The following is a 14,171-nucleotide window of genomic DNA, read 5'->3' as shown; positions in this document are numbered from 1 at the left end:
CTCTGCTTTCACATTTCCCCCACCTTGCTTTCACTGTTTCTTCATGTTGGATGAAGACTTCAGTCCCCTTACAACAGAGAGTGTATGTTAAACCACTCTAATCCTTTCGTGCTTGTGGACAACCTGCTCAAGAATCGGGCTCTGATGCCTCCTGTCTATTATGTTCATGTGCGTTGGATGATTCTATCCGATGTTATCTTGTAAAATGTGAATGCCATTGTTTGCAACATGAAAAGTAATGAGGGACAGCTGAAGGTGGAAAGGATTGTATGGTACAGTGAAAACATGATGTATCTAATGAAGTTCAAATTTATTACTGGCAAACAGGATTGAACTAAATATCTTTTCAAATATGCAAAGCAATATTTCTTTAAATTGAAATTACAATTATCAGGCACATTATAAACTCCAATCAGAAATGGTTAATCATTCATTCACGGCAAGATGTACACCATGGCCAATGGACAAAGTTGTGTTTCCTGCTGCCACTGTTCCGCATAGAACATGTACATAGAACCCATTGAACAGGTATGCACGATCATACGTAAACCGCTGTTTATATAAATAGCCACATCTTACAACTTGCTCATAGTCCACAATATTGCAGTTTAATTTAAATTGTTTGAGTTCGCCAAGTCTTTTCAAAATGTCCATCTTGAAGTACATCTCCACAACTAACCAACCAAAAGAGGTTTGTTTCATGCATTATAAACTGCATTAGGAACCACATTGTCAACCGATACAAACTATAGAATAATTCTTCCAGCAAACCAGGGGAGAACACTAATCGGTCCATTTCTGTCAGTACAGTGCTCGAGTTCCAATTCCCCGTTATTGATAAATTAGCCTCACATTCAGAATTCAGTAATCGTCCTCTTCATCAGAATCCATTACTTTTCTTCTGTTAAACTGAAATATACAAGATATGAAAGTAAGCTTTGCTAAACATTTAGCCGAGTTTAGATACTGTTACTGCTCAAATCATGCAAGTTTTTATTTCTATTTTACTGCCAAGCCGATCTTCAAAGTCTTATCAGCAAGAAAAACAAATTTATAACTCCAAGATTTGAGATAGCCCCATATATCCTACAGAATCGCACCAGCTATTAATCTGAATCAAACTATTTTCTTTGTAGGCACCACTCGGAGTGGTCTTAAAGTGGAGACCAAATTACTTGTTAAACACTGAATTATAGACGTGGCCACAGGGGATTGTGTTTAAAAACACCAGGGGAAAACTCATTTAAAATGTTGCATCAGATTTACAAAAAACATCATGAATCCTTCCATTTTGATTTCCCTAATTAATCAATACTTGAATTTCCTAGAGACATAATTCAGGACACATTCATCTTCAGGCTGATTGGAGCATCTTTTTCTAATAAATGTAGTTGTATTCATAATAACACTGAGCGATGAACATATAACCAAATTAATTTGTAATATCAAATACTTTAGATCCCACCCGTGCCATGTCTTTTTTTTGTCTATGATTGTACCTGACTTTTATGTCTATGTTGTAAAAGCTTAACACGTTTTACAATCTCACCATTTCTATTTTAAAGGATGTATTTTATCTACAGATGCATAGTTTTGTTGTGGTGAAATTGTCGGGCTGCCTGAAAAGCAGCAAGACTTTTGTCACTTTGGAAATGAATCATTGGATTGTTGCACATATGCACATACCTTGACCATTGTTTGCTTTCCCAGCTGTTGGTTGACTTTCTCAAGGATTTCAATCAATCCTGATTCAGTAATCTAAAAATAATAAAAATATAGATGAGGTTTGAGATTTGTACCGGGGTCGAGTTCATTTCTGTATCTGCAGGTCAGTGTTATCATTAAAAAAAATTAAAGCGGTACACTTTAAAGAGCATCAACTAATCTTACCTACTTAAAATTCAAAACACTGAAAAAATATTTCAACCAAGTGTTAATTCTTCTCCGTTCCCCTTCTATAGCCTTCCTTACATCTCATTCTTTCTAGGACTAGCATGGAAAACTAGAGTTATTTTTGGTCAAATGCCAGTTGTGAAATGAGGCCCATGCAACCGATACAACCTCGCTGTGGATTTTGTTACTGAAAGATTCAACTTTTTAAAGTATTTCTAGGTTAGTTTTCCACCACTAAAACATTCCGGCGGCAGGCGCGGGCACACCGCGACGCCCTGTGTCTCCCTTTCAAGGGGATGCTAAAAAATGCATTTCGTTGTCTCTGTACTGTACACTGACAATGACAATTAATTGAATCATTTCATTTCATTTCATTCCGAATTAAGTCATCTCAAGGCTGCACTGAGAATTAGTTCATTAATTGTCAAGTTACAATTCTTATCCCTTGCATTTGATAAGGTCCGACGTAGGAGATTAGTGGGCAAAATTAGGGCACATGGTATTGGGGGTATAGTGCTGACATGGATAGAGAAGTGGTTGGCAGACAGGAAACAAAGAGTAGGGATTAACGGGTCCCTTTCAGAATGGCAGGCAGTGACTAGTGGGGTACTGCAAGGCTCGGTGCTGGGACCATAGCTATTTACAATATACATAAATGATTTAGATGAAGGAATTCAAAGTAACATTAGCAAATGACACAAAGCGGGCTGGCAGTGTAAACGGTGAGGAGGATGCTATGAGAATGCAGGGTGACTTGGACAGGTTGGGGGAGTGGGCAGATGCATGGTAGATGAAGTTTAATGCGGATAAATGTGAGGTTATCCACTTTGGTAGCAAAAACAGGAAGGTGGATTACTATCTAAATGGCGTCAAGTTGGGAAAAGGGGAGTACAACGGGATCTGGGGGTCCTTGTACATCAGTCTATGAAAGTAAGCATGCAGGTACAGCAGGCAGTGAAGAAAGTGAATGGCACGTTGGCCTTTATAACAAGAGGAATCGAATATAGGAGCAAAGAGGTCCTTCTGCAGTTGTACAGAGCCCTAGTGAGACCACACCTGGAGTATTGTGTGCAGTTATGGTCCCCTAATTTGAGAAAGGACATTCTTGCTATTGAGGGAGTGCAGCGTAGGTTCACCAGGTTAATTCCCGGGATGGCGGGACTGTCATATGCTGAGAGAATGGAGCAGCTGGGCTTGTACACTCTGGAGTTTAGAAGGATGAGAGGATATCTCATTGTAACATATAAGATTGTTAAGGGGTTGGACACGTTAGAGGCAGGAAACATGTTCCCAATGTTGGGGGAGTCCAGAACCAAGTGCCACAGTTTAAGTATAAGGAGTAAGCCATTTAGAACAGAGACGAGGAAACACTTTCTCACAGAGTGGTGAGTCTGTGGAATTCTCTGCCTCAGAGGGCGGTGGAAGCAGGTTCTCTGGATGCTTTACAGAGAGAGCTAGGTAGGGCTCTTAAAAATAGCGGAGTCAGGAGATATGGGGAGAAGGCAGGAATGGGGTAATGATTGGGGATGATCAGCCGTGATCACATTGAATGGCGGTGCTGGCTCGAATGGCCTACTCCTGCGTCTATTGTCTATTGATTAGGACATATTATGAATGTGTAGGCTTGCCCTGACTTATGAACCCCACGATATACAATCCAGCTCCTATAAATATTATCGTCCCCTCTGTGGCAACCTCCCCACAGAAATCAGAGCCCACTGATCGGCACAAAAGGTTGGTCTGAAGAAGTCTCAACCCGAAACGTCACCTATTCCTTTGCTCCAGAGATCCTGTCTGACCCAGAGTTACTCCAGCATTTTATGTCGATCTTCTGTATGAACCTGCATCTGCAGTTCCTTCCTACGCAATCAGAGACCATTAAGAACACAGGCTGTGAGTTTCAACAGAGGCCACTTCAGGCAGTTGTTTAGTTTAGTTCAGTTTAGATTGCAGTACGGAACCAGGCCCTTCGGCCCACCGAGTCCATGTCGACTAGCGATCCCCCTGCATCCTTCCCAACACCAGGGACAATTTACAATTTTACCAAGCCAATTAGCCTACAAACCTGTATGTCTGCGGAGCGTGGGAGGAAACCGGAACTCCCAGAGAAAACCCACGCAGGTCACAAGGAGAACGTACACATTTTGTACAGACAGCACCCACAGTCAGGATCGAACCCGGGTCTCTGAGCTGCGGCCCCGTTGTTTCGGAACTTGGCACGATATTGATACTTGTGCACCCCTAAATAATGTAACATGGGTCGATACGTTGAGCATGGTAACAAGCCTGGGAAAGATGCTAAATACATGTTCATGTTAACTGGCCCTCAACAACACCAGTCATCACAACATGCGGAGGTGTGGTTACTGTAGAATGATACATATTTCTGGACATCGGAATAAATGTAACTGGGAGGACCTGTAGACTGCACCCTACCACATGTGAGAGGACCACAAGGAGGAAACGATTATACTCACAAAATAACATGGAATGACACCCAAACCATTACAATTAAACCAGTGAGCTAGAAAAACATTCTCCTCGTACATTTTTTTCCAACACCAACTGAGGACATTAAAACATTTCAATAGAGAATACACAATAGGTGCAGGAGTAGGACATTCGGCCCTTCGAGCCTGCACCGCCATTCACTGTGATTATGACAGATCATCTCCAATCAGTACCCGTTCCTGCCTTCTCCCCATATCATGACTCCGCTATTTTTAAGAGCTCCATCTAACTATCTCGAAAGCATCCAGAGAATTTGCCTCCACTGCCTTCTGAGGCAGAGAATTCCACATTCACAACTCTCTGGGTGAGAAAGTTTTTTCTCATCTCCGTTCTAAATGACCTACCCCTTATTCTTAAACTGTGGCCACTGTTTCATGACTCCCCCAACATCAGGAACATGCTTCCTGCCTCTAGCGTGTCCAATCCCTTAATAACCTTATATGTTTCAATAAGATCCCCTCTCATCCTAAATTCCAGAGTGTACAAGCCCAGCCGCTCTATTCCATCAACATATGACAGTCCTGCCATCCCGGGAATTAATCTTATGAACCTATGCTGCACTCCCTCAATAACAAGAATGTCCTTCCTTGAATTTGGAGACCAAAACTGCACACAATACTCCAGGTGTGGTCTCACAGGGGCCCTGTACAACTTTGCTCCTCTACTCAATTCCTCTTGTTATGAAGGCCAACATGCCATTAGCTTTCTTCACTGCCTGCTGTACTGATGAACAAGGATGCCCAGATCTCGTTGTACTTCCCCTTTCCCAACTTCACACCATTCAGATAATAATCTGCCTTCCTGTTTTTGCCACCTAAGTGGATAACCTCACATTTATCCATATTGAACTACATTTGCCATGCATCTGCCCACTCACCCAACCTGTCCAAGTCATCCTGCATCCTCTTAGCATTTCTGACCCATAATTCAACTTCAAAAGGAACTGGAGTTATATTTAGATTGACTGTTTTACCTTTCCACCAAGCTGCCCACACTTTGCCATCTGTATCAAGTAATTCTCCACCGACTTGGCTTTTTCAGGCTTTACGAGAGCCAAGTTACTTACTGGGGGGAAAAAAAAAAAGAAATTGCACTTAAAAGAATATTTTCACAGACAAGTTGAATCATTTTGCAAACTAACTGAGCACTTTCTGAGATTAAAAGTTAAACTTAATGCTATTTTTTAATATTTCTAATCACTATTTCACGGTGGATGAATGTTCCGGAAATGTTATATTTATAGCTGTTTGTTACGAGAAGTAGAAAACTGAAGTTGAAAAATGTCCAAAGTATCATCCATCAAACAGTCTGAACCTCAAAGTTAAGATAGGAATGAACTTGTTTTTAAACAGTTGTGTTTAGACTGCAGGAAGTGCCAGTTAATTGGGTAAGTCTCACAAATTATTCACACAATCTGTAGCTGTTTATTCTTGTAGATACAGTGATGTGAAATTTATTTTTTAACGTAAACTGGTCTTTTCAATTCTGGCAGTGCACACACCATATGGTTGTCAGCAAATGCATAAAAACCACTTCAACCTTTACCAGCATGAATCAAATAACTCATTATTTGTCTCATGGCATCTAATTTGTAAACATGATATTGTAGTCGCCAAGAGATAAGGGTGATAACAACAACATTAGCAAGAAAATACACATTGGGGCCTTCTCTAAATATATGCATTCCTCTTCTCCCCCAAATAATTAAAATCTGGTAAACCACAACCTGCTTGGCCAACTGTCACAGACAGGTGTAATCATGCAGGTGCTAAGACAGCTTCCCAATTCCCCACATCATCTAGAATTGGAGTCGGATAACATACAGCCAGAAATGAACATACAGCCAGAAATGAACATACAGCCAGAAATGAATCCCTAGGAATTAGTTGAGAAAACAGGTTTAAAATAGTTGTTATTTAAAGACTGGGTTGCAAGGAAGTTAATTGGAGAAAACATTTAATGTCAGAATAGAAACCCGATATCTCTGGGATGGCCGCAGAGTAGTTGGCAACTGTGGCCGAGGAATGTCAGAGCTTGTAACACTGCTGACCTCAGTCTGATAGTAACTATCAGCCTGTATCACTCACCCGGCTAAGACTGATAGTGACGTTTACATGGGCACAGAGCATGATCTGTGCAATGATGAACCGAGACATGAAGTATCAGATTGTTCCCGAAGTTGGTGAAGTTCAGGACAAGGGGGTCACAGTTTAAGGATAAAGGGGAAATCCTTTAGGACCGAGATGAGAAAAACATTTTTCACACAGAGAGTGGTGATCTCTGGAACTCTCTGCCACAGAAGGTAGTTGAAGCCTGTTAATTGGCTATATTTAACAGGGAGTTAGATGTGGCCCTTGTGGCTAAAGGGATCAGGGGGTATGGAGAGAAGGCAGGTACAGGATACTGAGTTGCATGATCAGCCATGATCATATTGAATGGCGGTCGGTGCAGGCTCGAAGGGCCGAATGGCCTACTCCTGCACCTATTTTCTATGTTTCTATCAGCTGGAAGACTGAAGTAAATTAGGAACATTTTACGTATGGGTCGAAGGGAGATGTTAACATAGAAACATAGAAAATAGGTGCAGGAGTAGGCCATTCGGCCCTTCGAGCCTGCACTGCCATTCAATATGATCATGACTGATCATCCAACTCAGTATCCATACCCCTTGATCCCTTTAGCCACAAGGGCCACATCTAACTCCCTCTCAAATATAGCCAATGAACTGGCCTCAACCACCCTCTGTGGCAGAGAATTCCACAGATTCACCACTATCTGTGTGAAAAATGTTTTTCTCATCTCGGTCATAAAAGACTTCCCCCTTATCCTTAAACTGTGACCCCTTGTTCTGGACTTCCCCAACATCGGGAACAATCTTCCTGCATCTAGCCTGTCCAACCCCTTAAGAATTTTGTACGTTTCTATAAGACCCCTCCCTCAATCTTCTAAATTCTAGCGAGTACAAGCCGAATGTTAATGAGTAGGAAAAGAAAGTAAATATTAGAAAGGTTCTGTGACAGCTTGAGTGGATGAGCATGAATATACATATAAAACAGGTCACGCCAGGCAGACCCAAAACATTAGGGCCCACCCCACTGAAGCTTCACCACACGCAGAGCAAGTAGCAAAAATAATGTCTGAAAGACCAGCCACACAATTCCACAAGTGATGGATCAGGTCAAAGCCGGCAGCACTACTGTGTCGAGCTTGGAATGGTGCTGGTCACACAATGGGCTAACAGGAGGTGGTGGTTTAAACACCCCATCCTCAACAATGGTGAGACCCACAATGTGAACAAAACAACCAGGCTCATAACTGTTCAGATCCATCTCCATGTTCCCAGGATGCCAGCTTTTATTGGCTAGAACCTTCACTGGAAGAACTTCAGCAGCTCAAGACTCATTCCCATCTCCTCAAAGGCAATTAGTTAGGGTCAGCAACACTCACATAACTGAAATACAGATACAAAAAAACAAAGCACGATAGGAAGACAGTAAAATCAGAACAAGTCACAAAGAATGAACCATGTTCTGTGCCAATGCTACAGGAATAACACACTAATAAAGTACATTTACAACTGTGATTGTTACTCAGGTCGCTGCCTTTCAGATTGTGTGCGGTGGATTCAAAAGTCCATTCATTTTATTAGGATTGCAGGGTTGTGGATATGAAACACACAGAATATTTTTAATGTTATGTCCATTTCCTTTAATGGTATGTGTTTTAGGAAATGTATAATATTTTCAAAATGATCCATTATTATTTGATTTGCTTTGAATATTTTTTACAATATCTCTAAACAACAGATTAATCAACCAATTAATCAGATCAGATCAAATCAATCATAAATCTATTAAACATTCAGCATACTACTTCTACCTCCCAATGGGTGTTTGGTGGGATGTTGCCAGTATTGTCAGGGGCAAGATGGTGGTGCTACAGGAAGCTGTGGTGTGATTCGAATCACACCCATCGAGTTGCTGACGAAAGCATTCTTGGCATGGAGAGAACGCTGACCAGTACAATCTGCTCCAAATTGGCCTTTCTGCTTCAAGCTGACTTTGGTCAATATAACACTAATTATATTTGAACGGTAAAATAGAAACATAGAAAATAGGTGCAGGAGTAGGCCATTCGGCCCTTCGAGCCAGTCATTCAATATGATCATGGCTGATCATCCAACTCGGTATCCTGTACCGGCCTTCTCTCCATACCCCCTGATCCCTTTAGCCACAAGGGCCACATCTAGCTCCCTCTTAAATATAGTCAACGAACTGGCCTCAACTACCTTCTGTGGCAGAGAATTCCACAGATTCACCATTCTCTGTGTGAAAAATGTTTTTCTCATCTCGGTCCTAAAAGACTTCCCCCTTATCCTTAAACTGTGACGCCTTGTTCTGGACTTCCCCAACATCGGGAACAATCTTCCTGCATCTAGCCTGTCCAACCACTTACGAATTTTGTGAGTTTCCATAAGATCCCCCCTCAATCTTCTAAATTCTAGCGAGTACAAGCCGAGTCTATCCAGTCTTTCTTCATATGAAAGTCCTGACATCCCAGGAAACAGTCTGGTGAACCTTCTCTGTATTCCCTCTATGGCAAGAATGTCTTTCCCCAGATTAGGAGACCAAAACTGTACACAATACTCCAGGTGTGGTCTCACCAAGATCCTGTACAACTGCAGTAGAACCTCGTCTGAAGAAGGGTTTCGGCCCGAAACGTTGCCTATTTCCTTCGCTCCATAGATGCTGCTGCACCCGCTGAGTTTCTCCAGCTTTTCTGTGTAACCTGCAGTAGAACCTCCCTGCTCCTATACTCAAATCCTTTTGCTATGATCTTTAAAACTGACTTATGGCACAATCCACTTGATACTCTTAACATAATTACATTTACATTTTAAAGTTGTATTTCCAGTTACTTACATCTGGCTCTAGCAGACTGATCCAAGACTTGAGCAAGGATAGTGTTCCTCATTTCTGTCTCCCTGCAATCAAAATGTGTTCATAATAAGGAGGTATGAATAAAGGATTGCATTGGTTCTGTACAAAATGAACATTAAAAAAAAACACTGGATTACTTAGAAGGGAGCAGCAACATTTCAATACCAGAATTAAAATAAGGCCTTAAAGTCAGAACATTCTCAATATGTAATCATCTATGATAAACTCTGATGTGAATTTATAATCCTCCATCTGCCACCAACAGACACCTAGATACAATCAGTTGGAAAATGACAAGGTATATCACAGAGCCTAATGTAAATAATGTCATTATAAAGATATTTTTCAGCAACTGGTGTTCTTACCGTTGCTTTGATTCTTGTTGTTGTTGCTGATCATTTGCTGCATCCTGAATTAAATAATTAATATTAATAACGTTAGAAAGTTCCCTTAAACAAATCATGGTTCTTTAAAAAACCCAAAGTCAGCTGATAACACTGCATATTGTGTATCATGCAAATATGACAGATTGAAGCATCTCGTATAAATGCACAATGATATTTTACACAATGTACAATTGATGCATCACATATAAACTTGACCTCTGTCAGTAGCTGACTTACATAATGAAAGAACTGGAAACTGTCAGTGAAATAATCTGTGCAGCCTTTTCTCTGTAAAAATAGCTTGTTCTTAATTTATAAGGTCAACGACCAATCCCAGCTACCACCTGCCCACATTTGGTCCGTACCCCTCCAAACCTGTCCTATCCAGACAGCATCTCTGGAGAGAAGGAATGGGGTATGTTTCAGGTTGACACCCATCTTCAGATAAACCAAAGCACTCCTTTCTTTACGCCCCCCCCCCCCCCTCACATCAGTTTGAAGAAGGGTTTCGGCCCGAAACGCCGCCTATTTCCTTCGCTCCATAGATGCTGCCTCACCCGCTGAGTTTCTCCAGCATTTTTGTCTACCTTCAATTTTCCAGCATCTGCAGTTCCTTCTTAAACACTCCACACAGGAGGTGACTTTCCAGTGAATGTACATCTTCCACAACTGCTTTAGTTGTGTACGAGCAAAAACAAATACGGATTTATTCACGTTTGACCATCCAGTCCACACGGATGATGCTGGGCACCGACTCACCTTCGTGTTAAACATCGACCCCCTAAAGCGTGGAGACCGACCCCCCCCCCCCCCCCCCCCCCCCCCCCCCGCCCCCCTGAGTTACTTGTTTTGCGTCCATCAAGATTATATCCCCGTGTTTAAGAAGGAACTGCAGATGCTGGAAAATCGAAGATACACAAAAAAGCTGGAGAAACTCAGCGGGTGCAGCAGCATCTATGGAGCGAAGGAAATAAGCAACGTTGCCTATTTCCTTCGCTCCATAGATGCTGCTGCACCCGCTGAGTTTCACCAGCTTTTTTGTGTACCCCCCCAAGTATTGGGTAGGCTAATGGGACTGAATATGATAAATCCCCGGGGCCTGATGATCTGCATCCCAGGGTCCTCAGGGAGGTGGCTCTAAAAATAGTGGACGCATTGGTGATTATTTTCCAATGTTCAATATCCCCCTAGCGGCCCAGCCGCCTCACCGTACAGGATCAGTTCCTGTGGATTGGAGGATAGCTAACGTTATCACACTATTCAAGAAAGGAGCGAGAGAGAGAAAACGGGGAATTACAGACCAGTTAGCCTGACTTCAGTGGGGGGAAAGATGCTGGAGCCAATTATTAAAGAGTCAATAATGGGGCATTTGGATAGCAGTAAAAGGATTAGTCCAAGTCAACATGGATTTATGAAAGGGAAATCATGCTTGACTAATCTTCTGGAATTTTTTGAGGATGTGACAAGTAAAATGGATGAAGGGGAGCCAGTGGACGTAGTGTGTGTAGACTTTCAGAAAGCCTTTGATAAGGTCCCGCACAGGAGACTGGTGACTAAAATTAGCGTGCATGGTATTGGGGGTAGGGTGTTGACATGGATAGAAAATTGGTTGGCAGACAGGAAGCAAAGAGTAGGAGTAAACGGGTTCTTTTCAGAATGGCAGGCAGTGGTGAGTGGAGTGCCACAAGGCTCGGTGTTGGGGCCGCAACTGTTTACCATATATATTAATGATTTGGAAGAGGGAATTATGAGCAACATTAGCAAGTTTGCGGATGACACAAAGCTGAGTGGCAGTGTGAACTGTGAAGAGGATGTTATGAGGTTACAGGGTGACCTGGACAGGTCGAGTGAGTGGGCAGATGCGTGGCAGATGCAGTATAATATAGATAAATGTGAGGTTATCCACTTTGGTGGCAAAAACAAGGGGGCAGATTATTATCTCAATGGGGTTAGGTAAGTGGGAAGTACAGTGAGACCTGGGTGTCCTTGTACATCGGTCACTGAAAGTTGGCTTACAGGTACAGCAGGCAGTGAAGAAAGCTAATGGAATGTTGGCCTTCATAGCAAGAGGATTTCAGTACTGGAGTGAAGAGGTTCTTCCGCAGTTGTATAGAGCTCTGGTGAGACCATATCTGGAGTATTGTGTCTCGTTTTGGTCTCCTAATTTGAGGAAGGACACCCTTGTGATTGAGGCAGTGCAGTGTAGGTTCACGAGATTGATCCCTGGGATGGCGGGACTGTCATATGAGGAGAGATTGAAAAGACTAGGCTTGTATTCACTGGAGTTTAGAAGGATGAGGGGGATCTTATAGAGACATAGAAAATTATAAAAGGACTGGACAAGCTAGATGCTGGAAAAATGTTCCCAATGTTGGGCGAGTCCAGAACCAGGGGCCACACTTAGAATAAAGGGGAGGTCATTTAAGACTGAGGTGAGAAAAAACTTTTTCACCCAGAGAGTTGTGTATTTGTGGAATTCCCTGCCACAGAGGGCAGTGGAGGCCAAGTCACTGGATGGATTTAAGAGAGAGTTAGATAGAGCTCTAGGGGCTGGTGGAATCAAGGGATATGGGGAGAAGGCAGGCACGGGTTATTGATAGGGGACGATCAGCCATGATCACAATGAATGGCGGTGCTGGCTCGAAGGGCCGAATGGCCTCCTCCTGCACCTATTTGTCCACGTGTCTACGTGACCCCAACATCCCCCACCCCGGTCCCGCCGCATTTCAGCTTCCGCTCGGCGTCCGTTCACGGTTCTGCTTCTCCGGGCCTCGGCTCATACCCGGGCCCCCGTGAACGGCCCGCCGGCCCCCCCCCTATACCCGGCCCCCCGCCCGCCCCCTATACCCGGGCCCCGCCGCCCCGCCCCCCCGCCCCCCCCCCTATACCCGGGCCCCGCCCGCCCCCTATACCCGCCCCGCCCGCCCCCCCGGGCCCCGCCGCCCCCCCCAATACCAACGCGCCGCCCGCCGCCCCCCGCCCCGCCCCACCCCGCCCGCTGAGCCCGTAGCTCCGACAATCTCTGCCGCCGGATCGTGTCCAACTCAGCGCCTCCATCATCACCACCGTCCTCCTCCTCCTCCGCACCGCACTGCCCCCTAGTGACACCGCCCCCTCACCTCACCCGCCGCGCACCCGCCTCCTCACCGCACCGCCCCCTAGCGGCCCCGCCGTCCTCCTCACCGCACCCGCACTGCCCCCTAGCGGCCCCGCCGCCTCACCGCACCCTCACCGCGCGCTGCCCCTAGCGGCCCCGCCGCCTCACCGCGCCCCCTAGCGGCCCCGCCCCCTAGCGGCCCCGCCGCCTCACCGCACCGCCCCCTGCCCCCTAGCGGCCCCGCCGCCTCACCGCACCCGCACTGCCCCCTAGCGGCCCCCGCCGCCTCACCGCACCGCCCCCTAGCGGCCCCGCCGCCTCACCGCACCGCGCGCCCCTAGTGGCCCCGCGCTGCCCCCTAGCGGCCCCGGCCCCGCCGCCTCACCGCACCCGCACCGCGCTGCCCCCCCGCCCCGCCGCGCTGCCCCTAGTGTGCCCCGCCGTGGCCCCCGCCTCACCGCACCCGCACCGCGCTGCCCCCTAGCGGCCCCGCCGCCTCACCGCACCCGCACCGCGCTGCCCCCTAGTGGCGCCGCCCCGCCGCCTCACCGCGCTGCCCCTAGTGGCGCCGCCCCCTCACTGTACTGCCCCCTAGCGGCCCCGCCGCCTCACCGCACCCGCCTCCTCACCGCACCCTCACCGCGCTGCCCCCTAGTGGCGCCGCCGCCTCACCGCACCCGCCTCACCGCACCGCCCCCTGCCCCTAGTGGCGCCCCGCCGCCTCACCGCACCCGCACTGCACTGCCCCTAGTGGCGCCGCCGCCTCACCGCACCCGCCGCACTGCCCCCTAGTGGCGCCGCTGCCTCACCGCACCCGCACTGCCCCCTAGTGGCGCCGCTGCCTCACCGCACCAGCCTCCTCACTACACCGCCCCCTAGCGGCTCGCGCACCGCCCAGCAGGTCCTGCACCGCCCCCTGGCGGCCCCTGTCACGGAGACAGGCCCTTCGGCCCACATGCCCGCGCTTGGCCCATATCCCTGTAAACCTGCACTATCCATGTACCTATCTAAATGTCTTTTGAATGTGATAGTCCCTGCCTCAACTACCTCCTCCGGCAGCTCGTTCCATACACCCACCACCCAACCAAGCACCAAGGCAAATTCCTTGTATGTATACATACGTGGCTAACAAAATTTATTCAATTCAATAATTTCCCCCACCCCCCTCACCGTAAACCTATGTCCACTGGTTCTTCATTCCCCTACTTAGGGTAAAATACTCTGTGCATTTAGAAACATAGAAAATAGGTGCACGAGTAGGCCATTCGGCCCTTCGAGCCTGCACCGCCATTAAATATGATCATGGCTGATCATCCAACTCAGTATCCAGTACCTGCCTTCTCT

The 14,171-nt window shown here is 46.1% G+C and overlaps 1 protein-coding gene across 1 annotated transcript; it reads right to left on the bottom strand.

Annotated features, from left to right (window-relative positions):
- Positions 1-586: 586 nt before the first annotated feature.
- On the bottom strand, positions 587-9,836 carry pdcd5 (programmed cell death 5). Its single transcript, XM_055648352.1, has 5 exons — positions 9,710-9,836; positions 9,327-9,388; positions 5,378-5,469; positions 1,687-1,758; positions 587-909 (listed from the first exon to the last, which is right to left on the bottom strand). Exons 1-5 carry the CDS (start codon positions 9,805-9,807, stop codon positions 862-864), a joined length of 372 nt encoding a protein of 123 aa, XP_055504327.1. The 5' UTR covers positions 9,808-9,836; the 3' UTR covers positions 587-861.
- Positions 9,837-14,171: the final 4,335 nt, after the last annotated feature.

The sequence above is a fragment of the Leucoraja erinacea genome, chromosome 17 (genome assembly GCF_028641065.1).
Source record: "Leucoraja erinacea ecotype New England chromosome 17, Leri_hhj_1, whole genome shotgun sequence".
Lineage (NCBI taxonomy): Eukaryota > Metazoa > Chordata > Chondrichthyes > Rajiformes > Rajidae > Leucoraja > Leucoraja erinaceus.
Note: the sequence above shows the minus strand (reverse complement) of the source record. Positions and strands in the feature narration are given on the sequence as shown.

Coding starts and splice junctions, on each gene's coding strand:
- pdcd5 (XM_055648352.1), bottom strand. CDS start 9,807: ATGATTTGTTTAAGGGAACTTTCTAACGTTATTAATATTAATTATTTA. Junction 1,759..5,377: donor GTGGGCAGCTTGGTGGAAAG/GTAAAACAGTCA, acceptor TATTATTTTTAG/ATTACTGAATCAGGATTGAT. Junction 910..1,686: donor GAAAGCAAACAATGGTCAAG/GTATGTGCATAT, acceptor TGTATATTTCAG/TTTAACAGAAGAAAAGTAAT.